The sequence below is a fragment of the Prinia subflava genome, chromosome 13 (genome assembly GCF_021018805.1).
Source record: "Prinia subflava isolate CZ2003 ecotype Zambia chromosome 13, Cam_Psub_1.2, whole genome shotgun sequence".
Classification (NCBI taxonomy): domain Eukaryota; kingdom Metazoa; phylum Chordata; class Aves; order Passeriformes; family Cisticolidae; genus Prinia; species Prinia subflava.
In genome coordinates this window covers 20,555,279-20,581,664 of record NC_086259.1, presented here as the reverse complement: position 1 = coordinate 20,581,664, position 26,386 = coordinate 20,555,279, and the positions used below count along the sequence as shown (strand labels likewise).

Here is a 26,386-nt window from a genome sequence, read left to right as displayed (position 1 = left end):
CAGGAGCTGGGGCTGTAGGGCAGGTCCCAGCAGGAAAGCCAAGGGATTTCACACAATCACTGGGCTGGAAGAGACCTTCAAGATCATCAAATCCAACCCAGCCCTAACACCTCAAACTAAACCATGGCACCGAGTGCCACATCCAGTCTTTCTTTAAACACATCCAGAGATGGTGACTCCACCACCTCCCCAGGCAGGCCATTCCAGTACTTTATCACCCTTTCCATAAAAAACTTTTTCCTAATAGCCAACCTAAATTTCCCCTGGTGCAGCTTTGGGCTGTGTCCTCTCGTTCTGTCAGTGCTGCCTGGAGAAAGAACCAACCCCACCTGACCACAGGCACCTTTCAGGAGGTTGTAGAGATTGATAAGGTCACCCCTGAGTCTCCTTTCCTCCAGGATGAACACCCCCAGCTCCCTCAGCCCTTCCTCACAGAGTTTGTGTTCCCAGCCCCTCTCCAGCCTCGCTGCCTCCTCTGGACGCGCTCAAGCGTCTCAACGTCCATCCTAAACTGAGGGGCAGAGCTGGACACAGCATCAATGTCCATCCTAAACTGAGGGGCAGAGCTGGACACAGCACTCAATGTCCATCCTAAACTGAGGGGCAGAGCTGGACACAGCACTCAGTGTCCTTCCTAAACTGAGGGGCAGAGCTGGACACAGCACTCAGTGTCCTTCCTAAACTGAGGGGCTCCTTTTCAGATGACACCAGGGGCAGGAGGGTCCTGTGTGATGGCGAGCATCCCTCCATCCACATCCCTGTGCATCAACTCCACTGAGCAAAACCACAGGGGTGTCCCCAAACAGGAGCACTCGGCTGCAGCACTGTTCTGCATTCACAGAAGGTTCTGGAGAAGGTGCCACGGGCTGGGAGGCTCCTGAGATGGCTGCCAGCTCCACTCCCTCCTGTGTGAGCCAGTCTGGCTTCATCAGCTTCAGCAAGGTTTTGGTGGTCCCTGGGGGCAACGGGGGCACAGCCCAGCCTTCAGCACCCAGCCCATCACAGCAATGCCTGCCAGTGCCAGCCAGACTGAAACACCCAGCTCCGTCACAGAAGGCCAGAAAAAATTGGCTGCACTGGCCTGGGACACTGGCCCAGACACTTCCTGACTCATTTGCTCAAATAATATTTTTATTATACACGGACTGCTCATGACACAATGGCACCATTTTTTAGGAACCTGCTTTGTCCCAGTGTGACGCAGGGACAGGGTGTGGCTCAGGCCAGAAGGAGCAGGATGGGAGCACATCCCCTTGGAGCCCTTGTCCCACCTCCAGCTACGAGCTGTCCCACACTGGGCCTTGATACTTCCTTCTCCCCCAAAACCCAGTGACACAGGTCTGCAGTGAACACAGGGCAGCACTTGTGGATGTGAGGGAAGTCTCCAGTTTTTAGTGCCAAGAAGGCAGGTGTCTCCTGCACAAGAGGAGCACATGCTCACAGGGGCACAGCTCTGTCACTGATCACCATCACCCCACAAGGGACTCTGCTGAGCCTGGTCTTCCCTCTGCCTTATGGAACTGCACTGCGCTTGCTTCCACGGGAAACCGACCTCACAGACAGTTTTAAGAGCCTGAGACAGAAGATGCTACTGAGCACAGCCAAAGCCCAGAACAAACGCAGACCCTGTTTCCCCGTGGCTCCTCCAGGCCGCAGGAATCCGCATGTTCTCCAGGGTGCCTCCATCCCCCTCCGCGCGCCGCGCTCCGGGGCCGCACAAGCCCTCATTGTGCGGGCGCCCAGCTGAGGCGCAAAGACAAGGTGTCTCCAAGTGGAGGATGTGAACATGAACCTCCCAGCCGGCTTCCTTCTGCCCCCTCCACCCCCTCCAGCTTTTTTAAAGAAAATAAACACTGGCAGAACCTTCCCCTCCCTGTCCCCGTGCAGCGCGCGGGACGCACAAAGGGACATTGCTGCTGCACCGACGGCGGGTCCCCCGAAGGGCCCGGCACAAAGGCTGCCTCTGTCCCGCCGCCTGCCAGAATGTCAGAGGGATTATTATTATTTTGGGAGGGGGTCGGGGGGTGATTCGGTCCTGAATAAGGTCTCAGTTCAGCTACTTCCAGTGCCCTGCACGCAGCATCAGAGCTCCCATTTAGCAGAGGTGAGCTGGAATTCCCACCCAGCCCATTAAGCGGATTTACGGTTCCACGAAATAGGGCTGGGAGCAGCCGGCGTGATAACGGCCCCGGGCCGAGCCCCAGCCCCGGGACCCCCAGGAACCACACGTGTCTGACTCCAGGGAGTTGCACACGGCATGGGCAGCCCCTCTGGAACACCCTGTGTGAGGCGGCTCCATCCCCACAGCTGCATCCCAGAAGATTTTAAGACAGACAGCCAAAATGAGCTTCCCAGTCTCTCAGCTTCCCAAACCTAGTGCCAAGCTCTCTGCCCAGTCCCACTGGATGCAAAGGGCAGTTCCCATTCCAACAGCTCCATGTGATCATCCAAGTTTTGTCTGGGATGAATCAAAGCTCCCTGGTGCTTCACCTGGAAGCAGGTGAAGACTGGCTCAGCCTCTGTGCGTTCCCACAGAAGGATTGACTCCATGCCATGGCTACAGTCCCTCCAGGAACAAGCAAAGGGAAAGTAAAACCTTCCAAAGACACTCCCAAACCAAGAAGGAACCCAGAGTTTAGGGGAAGGGATGATCTTTAGTGTCCCGTGAAAGTCTCCCCAGGGAAGCTTTGCCTTAGCTGCTGGTCCAACCTCAGCCACCAGCTCAGACACACAGCTGTGTCCCACTCCATTTATCTGCCAGGGATAACCAGGAGGGCCTCAGGTTTCTGCGTCTTTCCCCTAAAAGGTGACATGGGATGGGCACTCTCCAACCCCCGCAGGGACCCACTGGCTGGATGACCAGCTTTGTGGGATTACACCCTGGCCATGGCAGAGCCAGCTCATGGCACTGCTGGGACATGCAGCACAGCTCCTTTGGCATCACAGCCACAGGGGGTGCAACTGCAGTTTTCCAGAGGCTGGGAATTGCTGCTGGTGTCCTGGAGGATCCCAGGAGGCCACAGTTCCATCTCCTCTGCCTGGGGCACCGCAGCAGGGACTCTGTGGGATCTGCAAAGCCCTGGGTGGTGCCACTCAGCACACAGCACACCCAGCAAGGCCCAGGACGGGCTCCCACACAGCCCAGGACGCGAGGCCGGCCAGGGCCAGGGCAGGAGCTCCCGGAGCCCGGGAACAAAGAGGTGCCTCTGCAGCCCAGGGGCCGTGCCGTGGCATACAAGCTGTTTTATGGGAGCCCTGGGAGCAGCGCGGCTCCTGGAAGGCTCCAGCCCGTGCTGGTGACTGAGGCGGTCCTGACCCACCTCTCCAGCTCCCGGCCAATGCCGGGGAAGGCGGGAGGGGCTGCCTGCCAGCCCAGAGGCCCCACAGGCGCTGGGAAGCGCTGCAGCCCGGAGCCCCAGCAGCAGCCAGGCTGACAGCTCCAGAGGCTCTCACACCCTCCCGGAGCTCAGCCTCATCACTGAGCTCCTCTGCCGTGCTGCAGCCTCAGAGCAGAGACCTTTCCCCTGAAGTGAGGCGTGCCTGGCAGGCGGGAGCCTGGCACACACTGCCGCAGGTGTCACTGTCCTGCCCGCTGAGGAGAGCGACAGGAACATCAGCACAAGGCCACAGCTATGCTCACAAATCAGTATTCTTCATAAAGCCTCACCAGACCTGTAACAAACCCACCAAAGGGAGGGGCTGCTGCCCGGCAGGAGCTCACCCTTGGCTGAACACAGCTCAGGATGGGAGAGCAGGGCCAGGCCCCTCCAGTGGCAGGGGGCACCCACATTTCACTGCCCTTCACACTGGCTCAGGGTGCTTGAATTCCCAAATGCCTCCTGTACACCCCTGCCTGCCCCAGCCCCTTCCCCAGGCTGGCAGCAGAGGGAACACACTCCCCTGTTCCCAGGAGGCAAAGAGCCCCTGAGGAAAGGATCTCCCAGGTTCCCGTGGGATCCTCAGCAGCCTCTGGCCCACTCAGACCTGCAGCAAAGCCCAAAGGCTGAGCATGAGCCTGCAGAGAAGAGGAGGGAGCAGATGCCAGCCCAGACAAGGAGGCCAGACAGGAGCAGAAGGCCAGCACCTTCCTGGGCAGGGCAGGGCAGGCTCTGCAGCTTTAAGAGTCCTTCCTCCCTCCCAGCCCGCAGTGTCAAGGAAAAATCTGACACGTTTTTTCTGGGGGATGTTAACAGACAAGCTAGAACAGCCAGTTGCCTTTTCCATTCATTTTCCACACAGCCCCCTGGGATGGCTGGGAATGAAAGAGCCAATTGTGCCCCTGTGGCGGCGCAGGTAGGGCGGGACCGCGGCGGCTCCGGGAGCCCAGCACGGCCCCTGCACACCTCAGGAAGCCACGGCTGCAGGGGAGGGTGCCCAGGGGCACAGGTCCCACAGCTGTGGGGCTGGCTGGCAGCTACACCCCAACAGTGCCAGCCCCAGGCATGTATCCAAGTCCCCACAGGCCTGGTGAGAAGACAGCAGCAGTAGCACAGCTCCCACGTGTCCCTCGCTGCCCAGAGCCACGGTGGCACGGTGGGGACACCGGTGTGGTTTCAGAGCTGGCGGCACCAGGGGAAGCAGCTCACCCCAGCCCTCAGCACCAGGGAGGGTCTGAACCAGCCCCGAGCCCCTCGGGGCACAGGAGGCCCCTCTCCCCTCTCAATACCAGGTCTGTGTCTCACAAGCTTTGCTTGGAACAGACAGAGGCAGCCCTCTGCAGCCCGCGCGGCCGCTCGCCCGCCCCGGCGCTGAATGGCCGCCTTGTGTGGGAGCTGCCGTCACGAGCCGCGCTCTGGCAGCCGCAGGCGGCGGCAAACAGCAGAGGGGTTTGTGCTCCTGAGCTCACCGCGGCGCCCGGCCTGGCGCAGGTACGGCCGCCGGCACGCCCGGCCGGCACACAACGGCACCTTGTTCCCTGCCCGCGGCACAGCGGCCACTGCGGGCACCCCTGCCCCGAGCCCTGCCCCGAGCCCCTGCCCTGAGCCCAGCCCTGTGTCCTGCCCCAGCCCCTGCCCCGAGCCCTGCCCTGTGTCCAGCCCTGTGCCCTGCCCTGAGCCCTGCCCCGGGCCCAGCCCTGTGCCCTGCCCCAGCCCCTGCCCCGAGCCCTGCCCCAGGCCCCCGTACGTACGTTTGCCACCCTTGAGCAGGCTGCCGAGGCTGAGGGAGGCGGCGCCCAGCAGCTCATTCCTCAGCGTGTGGCAGATCCACACCTTCAGCTCCAGGTGGCTCTGAGCAGTGACATTCCTGCGGACAGCGGGGAAGGGGCTGTCACCGCGGCCTCGTGCCCGCTCCATGCCTGAGGAGCGGGCAGTGCCACAGGCAAGGAGCAGAGGAAGGTGGGCAAGGACATGGGGCAAAGGGAGACCCCCCTCCCAATGCCCTCCCAGCCTGGCCATCTTTGGCAGTGTCCTCATGCAAGGGGCAAAGCTCTGTGACACCTGAGTGTCCCCAGCCGGTGGCACAGCCCCGCAGCAGGGCTCACAGACTCACAGGGTGAGGATCTCATTCCACAGCAGCTCAGAGACCCCCATCTGCTTCCCCGTCTTCTTGGTCTCACTGGGCAGCCCGTCACCGGCCACCTCCACGTAGCAGTTCATCCGTGCCGGGCGGCTCTGGGCCTTGGGCTTCACAGACACAACTGTGCAGGGACAGGCACAGGGTGAGGCCTGAGAGACACCTGTCCCCTGCCCTGTCCCCTGCCCTGTCCCCCACCCCACCCCTGCCAGCTCGACTCACAGCAGTGCTGGGAGAGGGGCAGCAGAGAGCAACGCTCCCGGTGGCAGCGACGGCTGGCACCAAGCCCTGACCGTGCCTGTCCCAGCTTCCCCCCTCCGAGGGCGGCAGGACTGTCGCTGTCCCCACGGACACCTCCCTGCCCCCGGGCACGGCGGCAGGATGGGCCGGGGCAGCCCGAGGGCGGCAGTGCCTGCGGAGGGGCAGGGCCGGACGCGGCTCCGCGGCCCCGGGCGCCGGGAGCCATCTCGCGGCCGCGGGAGCAGCGGCGCGGCCCCGGCACGGCCCCGCAGCCACGTCCCCACGGCGCCGAGCCCAGCCCGCGGCACACGGGGCAGCACCGGCCATCCCCAGCCGCGGGTCCCCCGGAGAGCCCTGCGTGCTCAGCCCGGGGGGCAGGCAGGGCACACACAGAGCACATGCAGCACGCTCCTGGCACGGGAACCCCAGCGAGGCAGCAGCACCCACCTTTCACGGAGAGCGGGGACTTCTCGCAGGGCGGCCCGGCCCTGGCCCTGCTGGAGCTGGCAGCGGCCATGGCATCACCCCCGGCTGGAAGCAGAGAGAGGAGACACCTCAGCACCGCTCCCACGGCACCCAGGGAGCCCAACACAGCCCCATGGTGCTGAGAGAGCCCAGCATGGCAGGGACATGGGGAAAGGGCTGGGCAACCCCCAGGACACACAGGCTCCCTGTGCTGATAAACCAGCCCAGCACCACAGGCCCCCTTGTCCCTGGGAGAGCAACCCCTGCACGGCAGCACCACGAGCTGAGCTGGGCAGTGCCACCTCCAGACACCCCTCTGGCACATGGGCCCCTGACCCACAGGGCAGTGCTGCTGGGGGACAGAGCAGCCACCAAAGCCTTGCCCCTGGGGACACTGGCTCACCACACATCACCAACACGATGGCAGGGACACGGCAGAGGCACTGGCTGGACCAAGGAAGGCCTGGTCCCAGCATGGGGACCACATCCCTCAAGGGCAGCCCTGGACTCACTACGGTACCACATCCCACAGGATCCCTGAGGCTGGGAAAGGCCTCCAATACCATTGTGTCACCCCAGGATGAGAAGGACAGGCTGTGACACCAGGGAGGGTGGCAGGGCACGTGGCCAGGGCCTCTGCCCACAGCAGTGACCACAGAGCGGAGGATGAGGTCACACATGGCGCAGGAGCACGAGACGCTCCGCCGGGACCGCGGAGTCAGCCAGGGCCTGCTCCAGCCTCCTCCCGCCATTCCCAGGAGCTGCAGAGGACGGGGCCAAGGTCACAGCCCAGCCCAGAACCGCCGGGCTGGGGCCTCTGCCAACCTCCCCCTCCCCTCATCGGGGGAAGCAGGAAAGAGGGAAGCAGCTCCAGCCCCTCTCCCTGTGCTGGAGCCTCTTCCCTGCCCTCTCTCTGCACTCTCTTTAAACTGCACTGGGCTCCATCCCGTGGCAGATTCCCTGTGAAATCCCCTCTGCCAGGGTCTCTGCTCCCCGTGCCAGCACAGCAAACCTGCCTGGCACCCCAGGGCCTGGCTGTGCCCCGTACTGTCCCCACCTCTGCCTGCCAGCCCTGTTTGGCACTGCCTGGCCAGTCCTGGCTCCCTCCATGGGCAGCCAGGGCTCCGGACACATCCCAGCCTCCTGCCCCTCACCACAGGCGCTGGTACAGCCACTGCCCTTCCAATTACCCCGGCCCACACATCCCCCCAACCTTCCCGAGGATATTCGGACACTCCTGGTCCTCCCGTCCCCAGCTCCACGTCACAGGGGTTCCACCGGGGCCATGCCCCTCCTGTGCCAGCCCGTGCCCAGCCTGGCCTGTCTCCATCCTTCTTTCAACTCCCGACTCTTTCCCCCATTCCCTCCTTTCCTGACTCCACACCATTCTGTGTCACCGGCTCTGACACCCCCGTCACGTCTACAAACACCTCCGGGCCCTCAGGCCGCCGGTGCCCGGTGCCACCCGCCGGGCTCAGCTTTCCTGTCCCGCGCCTCTCCCCTCACACTCCTCAGCCCGGCGGGCCGGGCCCGGGGCGCTCCCGCACCCCGACACGGCGGCCTCCCCTTTGCCAGGCCGAGGCCTGCCCTCCCTCCCCGGCTCCCGTTTCCGCCGGCCCGGCCTGGCCTCCGGGTGACCCGCGGGGCCGCCCCGACGGCAAACACCGAACCCGCCCCGGGCCGGCCCCGCACAGAACCGGGCCGGGCGCTGCGGGCACCGCGCAAAGAGGCGGCGGGCAATGGCCCCCTCATGGCCCCGCTGTCGGGCCGGTACCGGCACAGGCTGAGCCGCTCCCGGCGGATGGAGCGCCTCACCAGGCCGTGTCCGGCGGACGGACGGGAGCGCCTCAGGCTGGGCCGGGAAGCGACGCCCAGCCCAGCCCAGCCCAGCCCGTCCCAGCCCGTCCCGTCCCGTCCCGTCCCGTCCCGGTACCGGCGCCCGCTCCGCTCCCGCTCCCCGGCTCCAGCTCCCGCCGTCATGTGACCCCGGCCCGTCACGTGACCGCGCCGGCCGGAAGCGCTCCCGCGGCACGGCCGCCGCTCCCGGCGTGCCCCGGCGGAACTACAACTCCCGGCGTGCCCCGCGCGCGGACCACAACTCCCGGCGTGCCTCCCGCGGCGCCCCGACGGCGGCCGGGCTGGGCCATGGGGCACGCAGACATGGCGCGTGTTCCGCACGTCGTGGCCGACACGGGCGCGTTCCTGAGCGCGGCCCCGCTGCAGGTACCGGGGGAACACCGGGGAGGCACCGGGGGGACGGGGGGGACAAGGGTTTACGGGCCGGTGTGACGGCTCTGCCCGCAGGACATCGCAGAAGCGCTGTACACCGTGCCCGAGGTGCTGGCCGAGATCCGTGACCGGCCCGCTCGCCGCCGCCTGGCCGCGCTGCCCTGCGAGCTGCGGGTCCGCCGCCCGCGCCCCGAGCTGCTGCGCCACGGTGAGTGCCGGCCGGGCCCGGCAGCGGCCCCTTCCCCCGGCCCCACCGCCCCGCGGCCCGCCCGGCCCCCGCGGCCCGGCCCGGCCCGACCGCGCCGCCGTTCCCCGCCCGCAGTGACCGAATTCTCCAAGAAGACCGGGGACTACCCGAGCCTCTCGGCCGCCGACCTGCAGGTGCTCGCCCTCACGTGCCAGCTCCAGGCGGAGATCGACGGCCCCGGCTGCCTCCGCTGGGAGCCGCAGGACAAGGTAGGGCCGGCCCGGGCACGGGGCCGTGGTGCCAGCGGTGCCCCCGGCCCCGCCGACGCCCCGCGCTGCCCCGCAGGTGCGGCTCAGCTCCACCCCGCGGCACCCCGAGGCCCCCCTGCACCTCGCCGGCTTCCACCTGCCCAAGGTAAGGCCCGGGGGAGGGCGCGGGGCTGCGGCCCCGGAGCCCCCCGTGAGCGATGCCCGCGCTGTGCCCCAGCACAGGCCCGCGGGGAAGGGCCCGCGCCAGCCCGGCCCCGCCGCCGGCCCGGCCCCGGCAGAGAGCGACGAGTTCGGGTCCTTCCTGTACTGGCGGCCGCCCCTGCCCAGCATCGAGGAGGAGCTGCGGGAGCTGCTGGTGAGAATCTCGGAGTGTTCTCCGTGTCCTCGCTCTGCCCTTTCTGGCTGCCCTTCCCCACCCCGCGGTGCCCCCTGACCGTCCCCTCCCCTGCACGGCCCAGGCCATCTCCGGGAGCCCCGAGCCCCCCGAGGAGCACCGGAGCTCTGCAGGCGGGGCCAGCGCCGGCGAGGAGGAGGAGGAGGAGGAGGAGGATGAGGAGAGCGATGACGAAGGCTGGATAACTCCCAGCAACCTGAAGCAGGCGCAGCAGGACACGGGGCACTGCGACACTGCTCCCATCGGTGTCCAGGTCGGCTGTGTCACCACAGACTTTGCCATGCAGGTGGGTGCTGGGATCTCAGACCTCGGTGCTGAGTCCTGGGCAGGGGAGAGCGGCTGTGGGACAGCTCCGTGTGTCCAGCCTGCAGGGTCTCAGTGCCAGAGGCCCCTGCAGAGCCCGCTGGGCTCTCTGTCCCAGCTGCTGGCAGTGCCAGCTGCCGGTGTGTCCCTGCTCTTGCAGAACGTGCTGCTGCAGATGGGTCTCCACGTGCTGGCCGTGAATGGGATGCTGATCCGCCGGGCCCGGAGCTACATCCTGCGCTGCCACGGCTGCTTCAGGTGCTGGCGCTGAGCCCGGGCTGAGCCCCCATCCCACGGCCCCAGAGCTCTGAACCCCCCTGTCCCACCCTCACAGGACCACCTCGGACATGACCAAGGTGTTCTGCCCCCACTGCGGTAACAAGACCCTCAAGAAGGTGGCAGTGAGTGTCAGCGACGACGGGAGCCTCCACATGCATTTCTCCCGCAACCCCAAGGTGCTGAACCCCCGGGGGCTCAGGGTGAGTACCTGGACAGAATCCCGGAGTCCCTGGGGTTGCAGAAGAACATCAGGATCATTGAAGCCATCCTGTGACCGATCCTCACCTTGTCAGCCAGCCCAGAGCACTGAGTGCTGTGTCCAGTCAGTGCCTTGGGCACCTCCCGGGATGGGGACTCAGCTCCCTGGGCAGCCCCTTCCATCTTTAGCAACCCTTTCTGCAGAGAAATCCTTCCACTGGGGCCCCAGGGATGGGAGCCCAGCCTGTGGCTGGCAGGGTGGAGGGAATCGGAGCAAACTGAGAACATCCCCCAGGTGTTGCACTGGACCCCAGGGTTCTGGGGCTTCCCTGCTCAGTTCTGCAGAGGGCTGGGGGTCCCTGGGGCTGGGCTGATCCCTTCTCCCCGCAGTACCCGCTGCCGGCGCCGCAGGGCGGGAAGCACGCCAACAACCCGCACCTGGTGGAGGACCAGCGCTTCCCGCAGCAGCGCCTGTCCCGCAAGGCCCGGCAGAAAACCAACGTGTTCGACCCCGACTACCTGGCCGGGGCGTCGCCGTTCGCCGAGAACGACGTGCACAGCCGGGCGGCGCAGCTGCACCTGCGCGACGCCGCGCTGGGCGCCGGCCGCCGCCGCCTCAACCCCAACGCCGTCACCAAGAAGTTCGTGAGGAGGAGGTGAGGGACAGATGGCCCCGCCTGCCCAGGGTTGGTGGCACTGCCAGGGCCGGGCCATCCTGTCCCCGCTGCCCGGAGAGCCACCGTGCCCTGGGCAGGGGCTGTGTCACCCAATAAACACCAAACCCCAAACTCCCGTGCCTCGGTCCCTTTTCTGTAGCTGCCTGTGCCAGGGGCAGCCTTTCTCTGAGCCTCCAGGGGTGATGGGCTGGGACAGAGGAGGGAGGATTTCTTGGATCTTTTGCCCCAGGGGATAATGAGCTCATTATCATATTGCTCATTTTGCCCCAAGGGATAATGAGGAGGACAAAAGCTCAGGGCAGGGAGTTGTGTCCCACTGGGCGATGCCCAGGGCTGAAGGAGGAGACTCTGGGGTAAAACCTTTTGGATAAATCTGCTGGAATCTTTCACAATTGACTGTCAGGCCCAGCTCTTGCTGCAGTTACTCCCTAACCCTGCTGAAATTGTTCAAAGTAAGGAAATACCTGATGCCACCCGTGGCCCCTGGTCTCAGGTTCCAGACGGGAGCAGGAAAGGGGAGCACACCTGGGCCTCCCCAGCCCAAGGGCGTTTTTAGTGTCAAAGCTGCAGATAAAGGAGCACCCACACACCCTGCTGAGGGCGTGGTGACTTCCAGCATCCTGGCTTTGGACTGCCGGCCTCACCTCCCTGGGGCAGACGCTGCGTCTCCCCCAGTCCCTCAGAGATGGGATCCTGGGCTGTGGAAGCTGTCACAGTTTGGGGTCTGGACTGGGCAGCCCCCAGGGGTTACTGGGGATCCCACAGCACCAAGTCAGTGATTCCCAAGGATGATTCCCAAGGGCCTCTTCCTGCAGCAGCTGCAGTGCCCCAGGCAAAGCTCTGGAGGTGTCCTTGGAAAAACCATCACAAGACTTTACACTGTAAAATGAAAACTTTCATTGTTTATTCTCGACTGCAGCTGTTTACAGAAATATAGTTGCGAGTATACAAATGTCCCAATAGAAGCAAAATATTTTTTTTTTTTAATATTCAACAAGTTATCACAGGAGAGCTAAAAACATAGATGCAAATAAAATATCCCCTCATAGACAAACTGAAAACACCGGGAATCAGTGCTTGGAAAACCCACCTACGAAAGCCATATACACAGAACTGCACGAAGGAGTATCTGGTGCTACTTTCACATTGCAGGACACAGAAGAGGCAGCTCAGCGGTCGAGGGTGCACCCAGAACCTCTGGCAGGCAGGGGAGAGCCCACCAGAGGCGCAGGGACAGAGACAGAGGTTGGAGCTCTGCTCTGAAGGGGTTGGAGCTAAAGTCAGCATCAGCTCAGATGGAAATAATTCAAATTGCCTCCTTTTATCCAGAACAAAAAAGCTTCAGGAATGCTGCAGGCTGCTAAGGATACTGGAATGGGATCTCAGTTCTGCAACACCCAAAGAGCCACTTCCAACAGGAACCTCCCCCTGGACACGTTCTCCCAACAGGCAGCCACGGTCCTGCCCAGGGCACTCGGGGCAGAGCCCCTTCCACGGGCAGCTCCAGCTCCAAGGCCATTTATTTACCTGCCAGGTGAACACAGGGCCCTTCCCCAGCCCCAGGCCTGGAGCTGGAATGTGTCACACAGGGCTGCAGGGTGTGAGAACCTGGGAACCTGAACAGGGAGCAGGAATCCCTGGATTCCTTGCCCTGTCCTTGCTCAGTGAATGTCTCCGGGCAATTCAATGAAGTGTAACAGCCAAAAATGACAAATCTCTGGAAAAAGCAGAGTTCAGCCCTGCAGACTCCAAGAGAACAAAGGAGGATATTGGCTCTCAGTGAGGTGAGGTGATTTAAGAAAACCTGCAGCAGGACAACACTGATCCACTCATGACAAATTCCACTGGAACACAGACTGGAATTGAAAGTCATGATGGACACAATACACACTAATGACTGTATGACCTGATTTAATGGCTGGAGCTGTGTCAGGGCAGGTTTAGGTTGGAGATCACAAAAGGTTTTTCCCCCAGAGGGTGCTGGGCACTGCCCAGGCTCCCCAGGGAACGGGCACAGCCCCGAGGCTGCCAGAGCTCCAGGAGAGTTTGGTCAACACTCTGAGGGGTGCACAGGGTGGGATTGTTGGGGTGTCTGTGCAGGGCTGGGATTGGACTGGATGATCCCTGTGGGTCCCTTCCAGCTCAGGATATTGCATGATTCCATGATTCTTAGTGTTTAATTCCTCACACAACCTGCAAGAAATCAGCACGAGTTGTGGGAGGTTCCTCACAGACAGAATTCAAGGGGAGCTTCACTGGCCTTTAAGGAGTTTTCTAGATTTTGACTGTTGCACTGTTGAGGCAGTTAAAAAAATCAGTTTACAGACTCCTGCCCTCATGAGAATAAAGAGAAATGGCAGAGGAGCTTCCCCTCCCTGACCCAGCACAAGCAGGGACCTTCAGCTACACAGAACCATGCAGCACAGGGGGCTGGTGTCAGCCCAGCCCCTCGGCAGCACAGCCACCAGCACACCCTGTCTGCACCACTGCTGCAAGGCTGGGGACGGAGCAGGCTCTGCAGCAGCTCCAGGGAAGCAGAGGATGCTCATCCTCATCCTGGGTGTCAGTTCCATCCTAAACCACATCTGCAAGTGATGAACCAAAAGATACAGAAAGACAAAAGTGGCCACAGCTGCTTCCAACCCACAGACCCCAGCGAGGTTCCCAAGCAGAGCAGTCCTGGAGCCAGGTCACCACCATGGCCACACGTCCACACTGAGAGGTGTGAGACAGCTACTCATGAGTTACTACAAAACCTCCTACTGAGGAAAAGGAGTATTATTTCATGTTTATAAAAATGTAAATATAACAGTATTCTATGCATGTGTCTACTATTATTTATATATAATAATCTGACTCCTCTATATACATATATATAGTCCTAGAATATACAGGCAGTGTGTATTTACATCCCTGTACAGACTGGGAGAGGAAAAGCCTCTCCTCCTGTGTAACCCCCCAAGTCCCCCACTCCCCTGGAGGATTTCACAAGTTCTCTTTTGCAGGAGTTCACCCCCTGCTGCATTTCTCCTCCTTTCTACCACGTTTATCCCGTTTCCAGGGCTGACCCTCGGTGCCGTGGCACAGACGCCCTGCCCGGGGCACCACAGCTGGCACAGCTGGTCTGGGCAGGAACACAAAGTGCTCACAGGCTGCCACAAAGGCTAAACAAAGCCCCTGGACAAGCACAGCATCCCACTGCTGTTCCCTTCTAGCTTCTACAGAATGGAGCTGCCTCGAGCCCCCCTGAACACAAAACCCACCAACCCCTCTAAACTCAGTTCTGCACTAATGAGGAGTCACCAGTGACCAGCAGTTCCTGTTCTCACCTTCCCCCACAGCTCGGAGCATGCCAAGCTCTGCTCTCTCCTGCTTCCCTCACTCAGATCCATCTCTGTGCTCCCTCTGCTCCCCTGCAATGGCCCTGGAAAAAGAACCCAACAGTTTGCCAAGCAGAGGCACAAGAAAACAGGAATAAAAATCCATTCAGACATATTTTCCTTTTAGAAATTAGATTCTAAATCAAAATATCAATGGGAACTTTAAAAAATGAAGTTCAGCTTATGCAAGTGAGGGGAATGTCCACTGACACAGCTGCCCAGACTCGGTGCTTCCAGTAAAAACCTGCCAAAGTTATCTTTAACTGCTCATGCCGTATCTCAGAACTACATGGGAAGCAACCACCCTGTCAGTGATTAGAAGTGATCACAATCAGTGATCAGAGAGCAGACATCCACTTCAGAACTGCCAGCCTGGAACTATTTCTTGAACTAGCTTTGTGTTAAAATAAGAGCAAAGCATTGGCTTGCTGCAGGATCAGGCAGTGGGGAAGCAATTAATAAGAAAACAACTGTTAATTAAGCACAAAGCACCACTAACTCCGTGCCAGAGGAGGTGTTCAGCTCAAACTGTGCACCAAGTGCTGGCTCTGTGGTCTCTGGGGGGGCTCTGGGCACACTCGGGGTAAAAGCTGAGGGGACGGGGGGGGTTGGCAGCTCCATCTCCCTCAGCTGTGCCCACAAACGGGTGCTGTGGGACCCCCAGGGGTGCTGGATTTACACACTGACACCTCAGGATCCCCTCTGTCATCCACAGGTGACACGAGGCCAGCGCTCCGTGTGCTCCTGGAGCACAGGGCTCACAGCTCTGCTGCCCAAATTCAGAACGTGCCCTGGGGGAACAGACGTGGCTCAGGCTGTGCTCCCTGCCTGACACCTGCAGCTTGTCCTGAGCTCCTCTGGGGCTGATCCAACCCTGCACCCTCAGAGCCGCTGCCGAGCACGCGCCGACCGCTGAGCGACCTCTTCACCACACAAATACTTTTTGTAACCAAATCACATGTTCAGAGTGTTGTACATTTAAACATTGACCTAAAATGAACAGGTAAGTTTAACACGAGGAAAGGAAGGTGTTTCCAGAAGGGAACACTGGGATAGCACAGCCCTTGGTTGGTTTTTTGTGTATGTTTTTTTCTCTCTTCTCTTTGTAAGTGACCTCGAACACGCCCACAATTCAAACATACCCTTCCCCGGAGCTGTGGCAGCCTTGGGATGAGGTTCTCTTCTGGGCACTCATCCTGTTCCACGGAGAATTGGTCCCTGGTGACTTGGCACTGCCCAACACACGGATAGAGCCCTTCGGAACACGGAGCACACTGAAGCAGCACACGAATCCACGGTTCCTGTCACTCCTCCTGTGTCCAACGGCCCCAGGGGACACCAGCAGCTCATCCTGGGACAAATCCTGCAAACGCCACCAGTTCCTTTCCCAGTGAGGGGCTGTGGACTTCCACGGCCCTCTGGACGTTGTTGGGTCCATTGTTCTCAGCCTGAGCAGCCCCTCAGCCCTGGGCACTGCTGGGGGCCGCTGCTTTCGTGTTGTGAACCATTGCAAGGTGTTGGTAATGGTTTGTCTCAGCAGGGGAAAACAAATAAAACACAGAAAGAAAAGGTCTGGGTCGGGGTTAAAGCAGCTCTGGACATGATGCAGTGGGGAATTCTTTCTGTCCTGATTAAAATATCCAACGTTTGAGCATAATCATAAATTAGGAGTTAAAACACAGAGGCGCTAATAATAAAATATTAAATAGGCAATGAGAGTGGAGAAAAGCTGAATGGCTCATTCTGAGGGAAACCCCAGTATTTCATATTTTATATCATCCTAAATGCCTCTGGGTTTCCTGGCTAGGCTGTGAGTGAGGGACACACCAAACACAGAGCGAAGCTTCTCGTGGCCAGCTGGACCAACACTGCCTGATGGAATGGCGAGAGATGAACACGTTATTCATGTTGCAAAAAGTACTTAAATACTCAATAAAGACATAACAAACCCCACCCCACCCCACTGTTATCAGACGCCACGTTGTGGTAGAACATCAGACAAACTCACAAATTTACCACAAAAATGTGTGGCAAAAAGAATATTTTATATATATGTATATATATAAATTTTTTATATTTATGCCAATGTACTCACTCAGTACAAATAGCAAAATAGTTATACCATTTCCTAAATACAAAATATAGCTTTCCAAAAAAATGAAACACACATTAGATATAAACCATCCAAAACTTGAACGATTGAAAACTGTATTCAAAATTAAATGACCCAGAGCAGGTCTCTTTCTGAAAAGTTCCCTTCATATCGGCAAGAAGCCTTACTACTGAAAACGTAATTCAATGCCTCTCAATGAGAGAGAGAAAGAGAGAGACAGAAAGAGAAAGTGAACGTCGTGACAGACCAACAAACGGGGAAATCCAGGAAAACCAACAAAAAACTCTACACGGCTCAACTACGCACACGAGTTAAGGGGAAAACACACAGTAAACAGACTCGAGGAACTTAAAAAAAACCCCATTTACAGACTGTTCTTTTGTTATTTCAAATAACAAAAATGACGTGATACCAGCTACGCTCTGCCGGGAGCGGCTCGGCCCCGGGAGAACACGGATCTGAGCGAGGCTGCAGTGAGAGATCACACACTGCCCGGAGATTGAAGCACCCAAAAAATCCACATGCCTCACAATACACCTGCGTGGTCTGGAGTGGGTTGTTTTTACATTCGGTAACATCAGTCAAGGGTTTATTCCTTAATCAAACAGGACAATCAGAAACCAGACTCGGGGCTCGGTGGTAGAAAAAGGAAAAATCACTTCAGAACCGCGATGAGCTCCATGTGCTACAGAGATGCGACAGCTCAGGATGAAGTGACCTTTTAAGAAGGCTTAAAAATGATGCAATTTGCCCCCTACTTGGAGTAAAGCCAAGCTGAAGATTTCCATCAGTCACAGCTGGAAGTGGCGGGGTAAGGGGGATGGCTGCGTTTAGAAGGTGGTGGAGAAATTGCTTCCTCTCTCCTTACTCCTTGATTATTTGTCAAAGCTTCTACTGACTAAGCAATTTGCTGCCAAGGATTCCTAAAAGCTGTTTCTTTAGCTTTAAAGCCAGTAGGATATCTATGTCTTTTTTTAAAAAAACACAATACAAAACTGAGGGAGAGAAGGAAAACCATGGAAAGAACGAAAGGGAGAAGGTTTGGGAACAGCTCATGAGGCTTTACAGAGCTCTAACCCATCAGAGTGAGACACACAGAGGAGTCCCCTCCTCAGCCACATAATGCTCTTTTCAAGCTGAAGGTGTTCTAGAGAAGATTTTAAGATCGATTGGAAGTTCCCCTTCATTTCTTCATTTTGTAGAGCCCCCAAACCCTTGCTCTCTGTACAGCTCCACGTAAGGGATGTGGAAAACCATTCATCCCATCCTCAGATGGGAACTGGTTACTGTCAGCAGCAATTCTCTGCTTGGTTCTTACAGTTATCAGTACTTCCAATTCAGAAAGGGTGGGTTTGGCTCTCCCACTCCGTGTCAATCCAGAGATCCCTTCACTTACTGAGGCTCGGGGCACAGGCAGCTGCTGTGTCTGCTGCACGAGCTTCCTGAGGGAAAAAAGGGATGTGAAGAAGGAACAGGAGGGAAAAAGTAAACGTGGTAACATGGATTACCTTCCAACAACAATAATAACTGACCAGATATGCTTTAAATTCCAAGAGCCCCCACTGTAATGAGGTTTCTGAACCTGGTAACAGCCCAACCCCATGCCCCAGTAACACAAAGCATAACTCCTCAGCATTATTGGCACTGTGGAGCCCAAATTCCATGGTCATGGCCTCAGGTCTGCCACTGGCCACGCGTGTGCTCTTTAAAGAGGCCACTTTTCCACAGAAGCAATTGGTTCCACGCAGCCTAATCCAGAGTTGGAAGGTCTGAGAAGATCTGGGAAATCGTCGCTTTTTTTTCTCCACGGAATTTCTGCATGAGAAAACAAGCAGAAACGTCAGGCATGACTAACCACAGTCCCCCCTTCCTTCTGTGCAGCAGCTTCATCTTCAGGGTGTTGCCCATGAGCAGGCATGAACTGGGGGCAAGGAGTCCAGAGAGACTCCAAACTGCACACACAAACCCCTTTAGATCAGAGAATGAAGTGCATCACTTCAGTGAAAACTCAGGGGATTTAGGGCAAGACCAGCCCCAAGTTACACACCACAACCTACACTGGACTCCAGAGTGCTCCTGGTTCTTGGTGCTCATTTGTAGCCAAGGGCTCTTTCCCCCTCTCTGAAATAGGCACCTTCTAGAAGCAGAATGTCTCCTGCAGCAGCTGATGCTGTCGGCTGTTCCTCACACAGCCTCAGCATGTGGCACACTCAGGAGCTGCCACATTCCACCAAAACTTGTTTTCACATTACGTTATTGTAACCAGGGGGAAGAGCTCAGAACAGTTCAGACTTGAAGTGTTATTTACTCAGTAAGCCCCAAGTTTTTTAACCACAGTCACGTTTCACAGTTTTGATCTGCCAAGCTGCCAGTGATCCACTCTCCTCCCTAACAAAGTCCCAGCCTGTCACGGCAGATGACAAAATGTACAAAAAACAAACAGGACAGAGTCTCAACTGTTCCATACAAGTACTGACTTCTGACTTGTTTTAATAACTTCATTCTGCTATTTATTTCTGAGTCTTTAATTCAGCCTCACTGATGTTTTAGCTGCTCTCTTATACAGCACGGTCACACACGCTGGAAGGTGCAAAGGCACCGAACAAAGCTCCTGCGTGGCAGGAAAGAACCCAGAGACCCAGAGACCCAAACTCACCACTTGCCTGATTAAAAGGAGCCAGCCATGTTGTTGCCCTGGTTCTGCAAGGACACGAGCAGGTCGTCGATCTTCTCCATGTTCTGGTTGGTGGCCATGGCCGGGGGCAGCGGCGGCGTCTCGGGGAGCGGCTGGGACAGCAGCGCGGGCACGGCGGGCTGCGCCTCGCCCTGCGGCTGCCCGGGCTGCCCCATGGCCATCAGCTCCTCGGGCAGCGCCGCCGGGCCGGGGGGCAGCAGCTGCCCACAGTCTGGGGACAGAGGGACACCTCAGTGCCTTGGCACAGGCCAGCAGCTCCACAGCAAAGCACACGGCTACGAGCAGGGCCCCCACCAGCTGTGCACCCTGTGAGAGCCGCTACAACCTGTTGTAAGCAGCACCTGCACCTCTCACTGCTGGGGCTCACAGGCACCCACAGACCTCTGACACTGAGAAGGCTCCACACCCCACAGAACTGGTCATGGGGGCTGGATCCGGAGAGCAGGTAAGGAAAAGTGCAGGTCTGTACAGCTAAGTACATTTTAACACACTTTTCTAGACTCTACAGCTTCTAAAATCCTTGCTTTCCTTCAGAAATGTGAAGAGAGGCAACGCATATATTGTGGAAAACAGAAACACCAAGAAAAATGCTCTCTTAAGAGAGCACAATCATTCCTAGATTAGACATTAGGGAGAGACTCTTCCCTGTGAGGGTGGGCAGGCCCTGGCACAGGTGCCCAGAGCAGCTGTGGCTGCCCCTGGATCCCTGGCAGTGCCCAAGGCCAGGCTGGACAGGGCTTGGAGCAGCCTGGGACAGTGGGAGGTGTCCCTGCCATGGAGGGGTTGGGATCAGACGGGCTGTGAGGTCCCTTCCCACCCACCCCCTGTTTCCACAGCAGCTCTCTACACTGTAAGCTCAGCACGGGCACAGGTCACTCACTGTTCTGGATGCCGAACAGGAAAATCCCCGATGTCTGCTGGGACGAGGCAGGGGAATTCTGCAGCTGGTTGATGGCAGCTCCCGCCGTGTTGTGGAACAGAGGAGCCTGCTGCTGGGGAGGAGAGGCAGTTCCGGGCATTCCTGCCATGCTGTTTTGGGAGGAGTACATGGGGGACTGCTGCAGCTCCGGCTGGCTCATGCTGCTCTGCAGGGCAGACATGGAAGCTGAGGAGATGAAGAGGGTGACTTGTTGCTCTTGAGAACTTGGGGACCCTTGGACCAGCTGAATCTGGGGCGAGTTATGGAAGATGGTTGGCTGCTGTGCTTCAGCCTGGTTGGAGCCAGGATTCTGGAGAGGAGACACTGTGGTCTGACTCTGGAATTGCATGGGCTGCTGCTCCTGATTCATCGAGGCCATGTTGGACTGTGGATGGAAAATGGACTGGCCTTGCTGCTCCTGATTGGTAACCGGGTTTTGACTTGGATTGAAGATCATGTTCTGCTTTTGGGAGGCCATTGTACTCATTGCACTTTGGTTGCTGAACATCATGTTCTGCTGCTGCTGCTGCTGCTGCTCCTGAGATGGAGGGCTGCTCTGGATAGCAACGATCGAATGCTGAGGCTGGAAGATGGCTCCTTGCTGGTTCTGAGGGATGGAGCTGGACTGGATGGAGCCCAGTGACACCTGGGACTGAAACAAACCCTGCTGAGCAGGCTGAGTCTGCGGCTGCTCCTGGGGAAGCATGGAGCTCTGCATATGAGAGATCTGTGTCTGCTGCTGGAAAGAAGGCTGCTGTTCAGTGTTTGTTGCTGTCTGAAGAGGAGAAATGGGATTTGGGCTCGTAAAGAATGACATCTGCTCTTCCTGAGTGGCAGGGTTGCTCATGGAACTCTGGGAAAGGAACATGTTGGCAGACTGCTGGTCTTGAGGCACCGAGGAGCTCTGCAAGACACCCATGGCATTCTGTGAGTGGAACATCGGGGGCTGCAGTTGGTCAGAGGAATTAGTGTTGGTCTGGTTGTGGACAATGGAATTAGAGCTATGAAAAAGGGATCCTTGTGTTTCCTGGGATATATTCTGAGTGTCACCAATAGGGTTCTGAGAGTGGAAAAGCTGAGCTTGTGAGTGTGGAGACTGCTGGATGAAGCTTCCCGACTGAATGGACATCATTTCTCCACCTTGCTGGAACAGAGCCCCGCCCTGCTGCTGAGTCCCGCTGCCCTGGACGCTCATCATGGTCTTGGTAGACGAGAAGAGATTAACCTGGGACTGGCTTTCCCCGCCGTGCTGCATCTGAACCATGGTCTGGAACACAGAGCTCTGCATCTGTTTGCCCTGCCCCGAGGCCTCCTCTCCCTCTGCAGAGCTGGCGGGCTGGAACAGGGCCGGGCCGCTGCTGGAGCCCGGCTGCTGCGCGGGCGCGGGCGCCTCGCCGCCCGCCACGCCCGGGGACGAGGAGAACAGCTCGCACTGCATCTGCATGTCCTCGCTGGGGGACAGCCCCCCCATCATGTGGGACGCCTGCTGGTACACCGGGGACTGCTGCAGGGCGCCGTTCCCCGCCGTGCTGGAGGAGAACAGGTCCGGCTGCATCTGCGTGGCCGCCTGGCACATGTTCTGCTGCATGCCCATCACCATGGCCGCCGACGTCTCCATGGCCTGCTGCTGCTGCTGCTGCTGCTGCTGCTGGCTGGACAGGGCACCTTCAGGCTGGGGGTGAACGTTCTCAGCTCGTCCGGGCAAGAGGCTCTCCGGTCTGGAATGGACAGCTGTGTCTGAGGAGGAGAACATCCCGGGATTCACGCTGCTCTGGATCTGGCTGACCTGCTGAAAGATATCTGCGTTCAGCTGATCTTGGACATCCTCGCTGCTGTCTGAGCCTGAAAACAGAACGGAAGATAACTGCTGCTGAGCCTCCAGAACCTGCTGCACCAAGTCCACGTTCCTGTTGCTGCCGGTGGCGGTGTTGGTGGGGAAGTTCCCGGCCTGGAGCTGCTGGATGGTGTTCTGGAGCTGACTCACGCCGCTGGCCGACGAGAAGATGCTGGAGGAAATCTGCTGCTGCAGGGCCTGGGCCGGCTCCGGCAGCGTCGGCGGCTGCTGCTGGGAGGCATCAGCCAGCTGTGAGAGGGTCACCACCGTGCCGTCCGACTGCAGCACCTCCCGGGGCTGCGACTCCCTGGGCTGGAACTGGGCAGCCTGCTGCAGCAGCGCGTCGCTGTTCTGCAGCTGGCCCGGCGCCGACACCGAGGAGAAGCTGCCGGGCTGGGAAATGTCCTGCGTTTGGATCGTGCTCAGGGTCTCGGGGTTGTACACCTTGGGCTGGATTTGCTGCTGGTTTTCACTTTCAGAAGGTAAATGGGAAGCAGAAGTTGATATGCCAGACATGCTGTTTTCCAATGTTTGCTGTGTTGGTCCAACCACATTTGAAGCCTGAAAAGAGCAAGACATTTGGTAATTTATAAGCCTACTGAGGTTATGTGAATACAATGTCCCAAAATCCTCCATGTCCAGGAAAGAAAGGAGGGAAATGGGAGGTGTGAAACCCAGACACACCCAAACCAGCAAGCAAACGATTAGCAGTGGAAATGCTACTTCAAGGATGGCATCGTGGCACAACTTAATGAAAGCAATGCTAAGAACTGATTAAAAGAATATTCTTACAGTAATTTACTCGTTCTGTGTCACAGGATAAACACCCCCATCACAGGGTCACCAAGCCACCAGTCTGTCTGGCTGCAGGAACCAGGTGAGTTATGGAAGGAAATTGTCTGTTTTACTCAGCTCTGTGACTGTGTTTGCCCAGACTGATCCTGGACATGGCACCTTCCCTGTCTGTTACTCTTCTCCACTACTAAAGCACGGACAAGGAGCAGCTGTAACTCAGAGCTGAAAGCTGCTGTGCTCAGCCCCACCAAACCCAGCTGGAGCACGGGGGGAGAGCATTTTGTGCACTTACTTCCATTGGAGCCACATCCTCGTTCTTGATCATACTGCTTGGCATGAGCGGGGTTATCAAGGCACTAGGAAGAATGTTCACCTTCTCCAGGTTACAGCCCGTGGCCTTCACTGCTGCAGCCACAAACAACACGAGAACAAGAGGGGCAATGGTAAAACCCACGCTTCCACAACTCCCTCTAAGTAAATTCAAGAATTACTCTTCCATGTAAAGCAACAGATCTCCACACCCTAAGCAAATTTAAATCTTCCAGTAATGTGGCAGTAAAATTTCTGCACATGTGTACAGGGTGAGGAAGGACAGAACAGAGCAACCACGCACAGCAAACAGAATTCTCTGACCTCTGGTTCAGAGTCAGCCTGGAGCAGAACAGGTACAGGAATGAAGCACCAAAGAGGAGCTGGCACAGGAACGCCCATGAGAAGGTAAATTCAGATTTACTGCATAAATTAACTCATGAAGGAACAGGAGGACATGAAGGAACAGCAGCAGCATGTCGTGTTCTGAGCAGCAGCAGCTGTTCTCCTGGAGCAGCTGGGATCTTCCCTCAGTTAAGCTCCATACTAAATTAGATGGATGTCAGGCCTACCCTGTACATTAGTTTATATATTTGCCTCAATTAACACTACACAGTTTCTAATTCTTTGTATTTACTGCAATCCTAGGCTTCTTTTCTATTCTTCACTTGCAAACATACTAAATAAAGATTGGACTGCAGAGCCTAATCATAAAAAAATTTTTAAAAGTATTATTTTTTGCAATTTTTTCTTCTATACTAGCTTGTACTAAAATATACTGATAGGAATACTATTGTAAAGTAAAAGTCTCAGAGTCAGAAAACAAACCTCCCTGTAAGAATAGGGCCAGATTTTATAAGCACAGACTTATCACAGGATGTCTGATTCATTTCACCAAATCTGGGTAGGAATTCATAGTTAAATTATTAAGAATACTGATAAGAATCAATTTAGTACCTTTCATAGCCTCTTCAAAAGAACAATGTTGGGCTGGGCTGGAGATTTCCTTCTTCACATTAACATTCAGAGTCCCAGCTGCCGAGACAAAACACATTGAGAACTTCCTTACGTTAAATCAGCAAACAAGCCAAAAAAACACAAAGCAAACCAAAACAATTCCTTATAGCTTAAAGAAATTCAGGTTCTTTGAAACCCACACAAACCTTTGCACTGTCTATTGTGATACAGATAAATAAATAAACTGAAATCCATGAAGTGGGCAAATTGCAGCTTTCCTCAGGATAAAGCCTGGTGGGATTTCTTGGTTTATTTGGTGCATTGTACGGGATATGTTCATTTTTTATCCTGCTCAGCCTCATTTTGATCCTTGAACTAGAAATGGACGCTGCTATATAAGAAAAGCTGTCACAAGACAGCTGGAATTTGAGGTATTTGGCACATAAATGAGCAAAGCAAAGCCTTCAGATTTTATTATTAACAGAGAACACTCGGCAGCAAGAGGGGTTTGGACAGATCCGTGTCACTCAGCATTCCTGCTGGACTAAAGGCTGTGGAGTGGGAGTGCAGAGCAGGTGGGAAGGCCCCTCCTAGCCCAGGTACCCCACACACCTGGCTCTGGGGTGTAGGTGAAGGGCTGCACTTCGTGAGACCGCCCAGCGTTGGTCACCACGTAGATCCCCACAGAGACAGCTGAGGTGATCTGCTGGTCGTGATATGGTGGCACCTTCACAATAAGGTGATTCTGCAAGGCACAAACATCACATTTCATTACTTCTGATCGTAGTTCCACTTACTTACATCAAAAGAGAACAGGCTGGAAAACCCCCATAAAACCCCAGGGCACTGGGGCCCTGGCAGGTGGGATCAGGACAGCACTCTCCTGACATCATGTCCAGCCAGAGCCCTTAAAGATGCTTATTTGTGTCAGAAAGAACAAATATTCTGTAAAACAGTTCAAACTGGAACAAAAATTCAGCCAGTTATAAAGACTGTGGTGTACACACAATCTCCTTCCATGGAGAACTGCTGGGAAAACTGAATTAAGCCTTTAATTCCATTGTATATAAGGGCAAAGGCCTGCTCACCAAACCCACTGTGGGATCCAAGTTCTCAGTTAGAAACTGGACAATTATACTGGTATAAACCCAAAATAATACCAGACACACAACAGACCTTATGTAGAGAAAATTCAAATTATTTGTAGAAATGCACAGAAAGAGGGAAAGGCTTGATTAATTTTTCTTTGAAAACAGTCCGTGTATTTTTTAAAATTAAAAATATAATTATAATAATAGTAGTAGTAATAATAGTAACAGTAGTAGGGATAATAATAGTAATAATAACAGTAATACAGAAATACCTGATGAAATAATTCCATGTCAATTTCAGCTTCTGCCTTCCAAGAATTCTCATCTAAACAAAAATGAAAAATCCAAGTTATTGCACATTCTGTAGAGCAATTTATTAAATGCCTTTGACTCTGCTCTCCATAACTGAGCTCTACCCAGCAGTGACACCCCGAGCCCAGGCTCTGCCCAGCACCCCAAGCCAGCCCTGCTTTCACACTAACCGGAAACATTCTCTTGGAAAATCACTTTTGTTCCCTTTAGGAAGTTCTTGCCAATCAGAAAAACTTCCTCTTCACCCTTCACTGAACAGCTGTGGAGACTTTTCTTTAGGATCTCTGGGACTCCCGCTGGCTGAGCTGCAAGGGGAAAAACAGAGCCTGGAATCAAGCAAGTATCAACATCCAAACCAAACCACTTTTATTTACAGGGTTATGAAGGAAAAGCTAAAACTCCCGAGCTTCTTTATCATGCATTTCATGACAAACTCTTCAGAATACAGCAGAATGTAAATAATATTATTTCCTCACTAAATGTAACGAGCTCACAGAAATCACACTTAGCTTGACTATCCATTAATAATCTTTTTCATTTTCTTCTGCACTTATTAAATCTTCAAGACAAAACTCCCAGTGTTGGAGGCAAAGCCCAACAAGGGCTCACAAGAGAAGGAAATGTGGTTCTGTAATTCCCTGGTGTGGATTTCCAGAGGCATCAGCCCTTAGACACATCTGAAGCCTACCTGCAAATCCAGCCTCTGGGTCATAAAACCTTAATTTTTTGTGAAGCTTATTTATTCTGCTCTGCCAAAGAGCAGAAGGAGTAATTCCCCCATTACCTGGCGGGCTATGCAGGTTTTTTACATGACACAGTTTTCAGTCTGGTGCAAGAACTGACCCAGGGCTTGGAGCAACCTGGTGTCCCCAGGTCCTGGCAGGGGGGTCAATGGGATGAGCTCCAAGGTCCTCTCCAAATCCTTGCAAGACACAAATCTCTGGAGCTGGGAGTTACAGCAACTTGAGTCAAATACACAAGCCAAGGGCTGTGGTTTTACAGACACATCCCGGGATGCCCCTGTGCCAGAGGTCCAGATGATGATTTATATCATTCTTATCATAAACTGTCACTGCTGCAAACCATTCCTATTCCTCTAAACCTTAAACCAAACAGGCCCATGAGTGCTAAATGCAAATGAGCACTGCAGGCAATTTAAACAGAGACACATTTTAAAATAATGTGCTTTGACACATTTAACATAAAACAATTCCGGTTTCTAGCGC

At 56.3% G+C, this 26,386-nt stretch overlaps 3 protein-coding genes across 8 annotated transcripts in view; 1 reads left to right on the top strand and 2 right to left on the bottom strand.

Moving 5' to 3' along the window:
* Positions 1–8,266, bottom strand: part of WWP2 (WW domain containing E3 ubiquitin protein ligase 2) — a 31,856-nt gene extending 23,590 nt beyond the window's left edge. Inside the window, exons 1-4 of one of the 3 annotated variants that reach the window (XM_063410565.1) lie at positions 8,153–8,266; positions 6,202–6,285; positions 5,491–5,638; positions 5,129–5,244 (exon numbers count right to left, since the gene is read on the bottom strand). In XM_063410565.1, coding sequence (XP_063266635.1) covers positions 5,129–5,244; positions 5,491–5,638; positions 6,202–6,271 — 334 coding nt within the window. In that variant the 5' untranslated portion in view covers positions 6,272–6,285; positions 8,153–8,266. Of the gene's footprint in view, positions 1–5,128; positions 5,245–5,490; positions 5,639–6,201; positions 6,286–8,034; positions 8,102–8,152 lie in introns of those variants that run through there. The other 2 variants (XM_063410563.1, XM_063410564.1) reach the window with 2 other exon arrangements.
* A 23-nt stretch (positions 8,267–8,289) lies between these two features.
* On the top strand, positions 8,290–10,866 carry NOB1 (NIN1 (RPN12) binding protein 1 homolog). The gene is made up of 9 exons (XM_063410566.1): positions 8,290–8,442; positions 8,524–8,656; positions 8,771–8,904; positions 8,981–9,049; positions 9,122–9,259; positions 9,363–9,584; positions 9,762–9,859; positions 9,936–10,080; positions 10,469–10,866. The coding sequence occupies exons 1-9, from the start codon at positions 8,365–8,367 to the stop codon at positions 10,736–10,738; spliced, it is 1,287 nt and encodes a 428-aa protein (XP_063266636.1). The 5' UTR covers positions 8,290–8,364; the 3' UTR covers positions 10,739–10,866.
* A 762-nt stretch (positions 10,867–11,628) lies between these two features.
* Positions 11,629–26,386, bottom strand: part of NFAT5 (nuclear factor of activated T cells 5) — a 54,522-nt gene continuing 39,764 nt past the window's right edge. For 2 of the 4 annotated variants that reach the window (XM_063410559.1, XM_063410562.1), the window contains exons 7-14: positions 25,331–25,465; positions 25,121–25,173; positions 24,370–24,502; positions 23,758–23,835; positions 22,784–22,896; positions 19,824–22,257; positions 18,912–19,154; positions 11,629–18,063 (exon numbers count right to left, since the gene is read on the bottom strand). In XM_063410559.1, the coding sequence (XP_063266629.1) occupies positions 18,916–19,154; positions 19,824–22,257; positions 22,784–22,896; positions 23,758–23,835; positions 24,370–24,502; positions 25,121–25,173; positions 25,331–25,465 (3,185 nt within the window). In that variant the 3' untranslated portion in view covers positions 11,629–18,063; positions 18,912–18,915. Of the gene's footprint in view, positions 18,064–18,904; positions 19,155–19,823; positions 22,258–22,783; positions 22,897–23,757; positions 23,836–24,369; positions 24,503–25,120; positions 25,174–25,330; positions 25,466–26,386 lie in introns of all 4 variants that reach the window. The other 2 variants (XM_063410560.1, XM_063410561.1) reach the window with 2 other exon arrangements.

Coding starts and splice junctions, on each gene's coding strand:
- NOB1 (XM_063410566.1), top strand. CDS start 8,365: ATGGGGCACGCAGACATGGCGCGTGTTCCGCACGTCGTGGCCGACACG. Junction 8,657..8,770: donor CCCCGAGCTGCTGCGCCACG/GTGAGTGCCGGC, acceptor CCCCGCCCGCAG/TGACCGAATTCTCCAAGAAG. Junction 9,585..9,761: donor CCACAGACTTTGCCATGCAG/GTGGGTGCTGGG, acceptor CTGCTCTTGCAG/AACGTGCTGCTGCAGATGGG.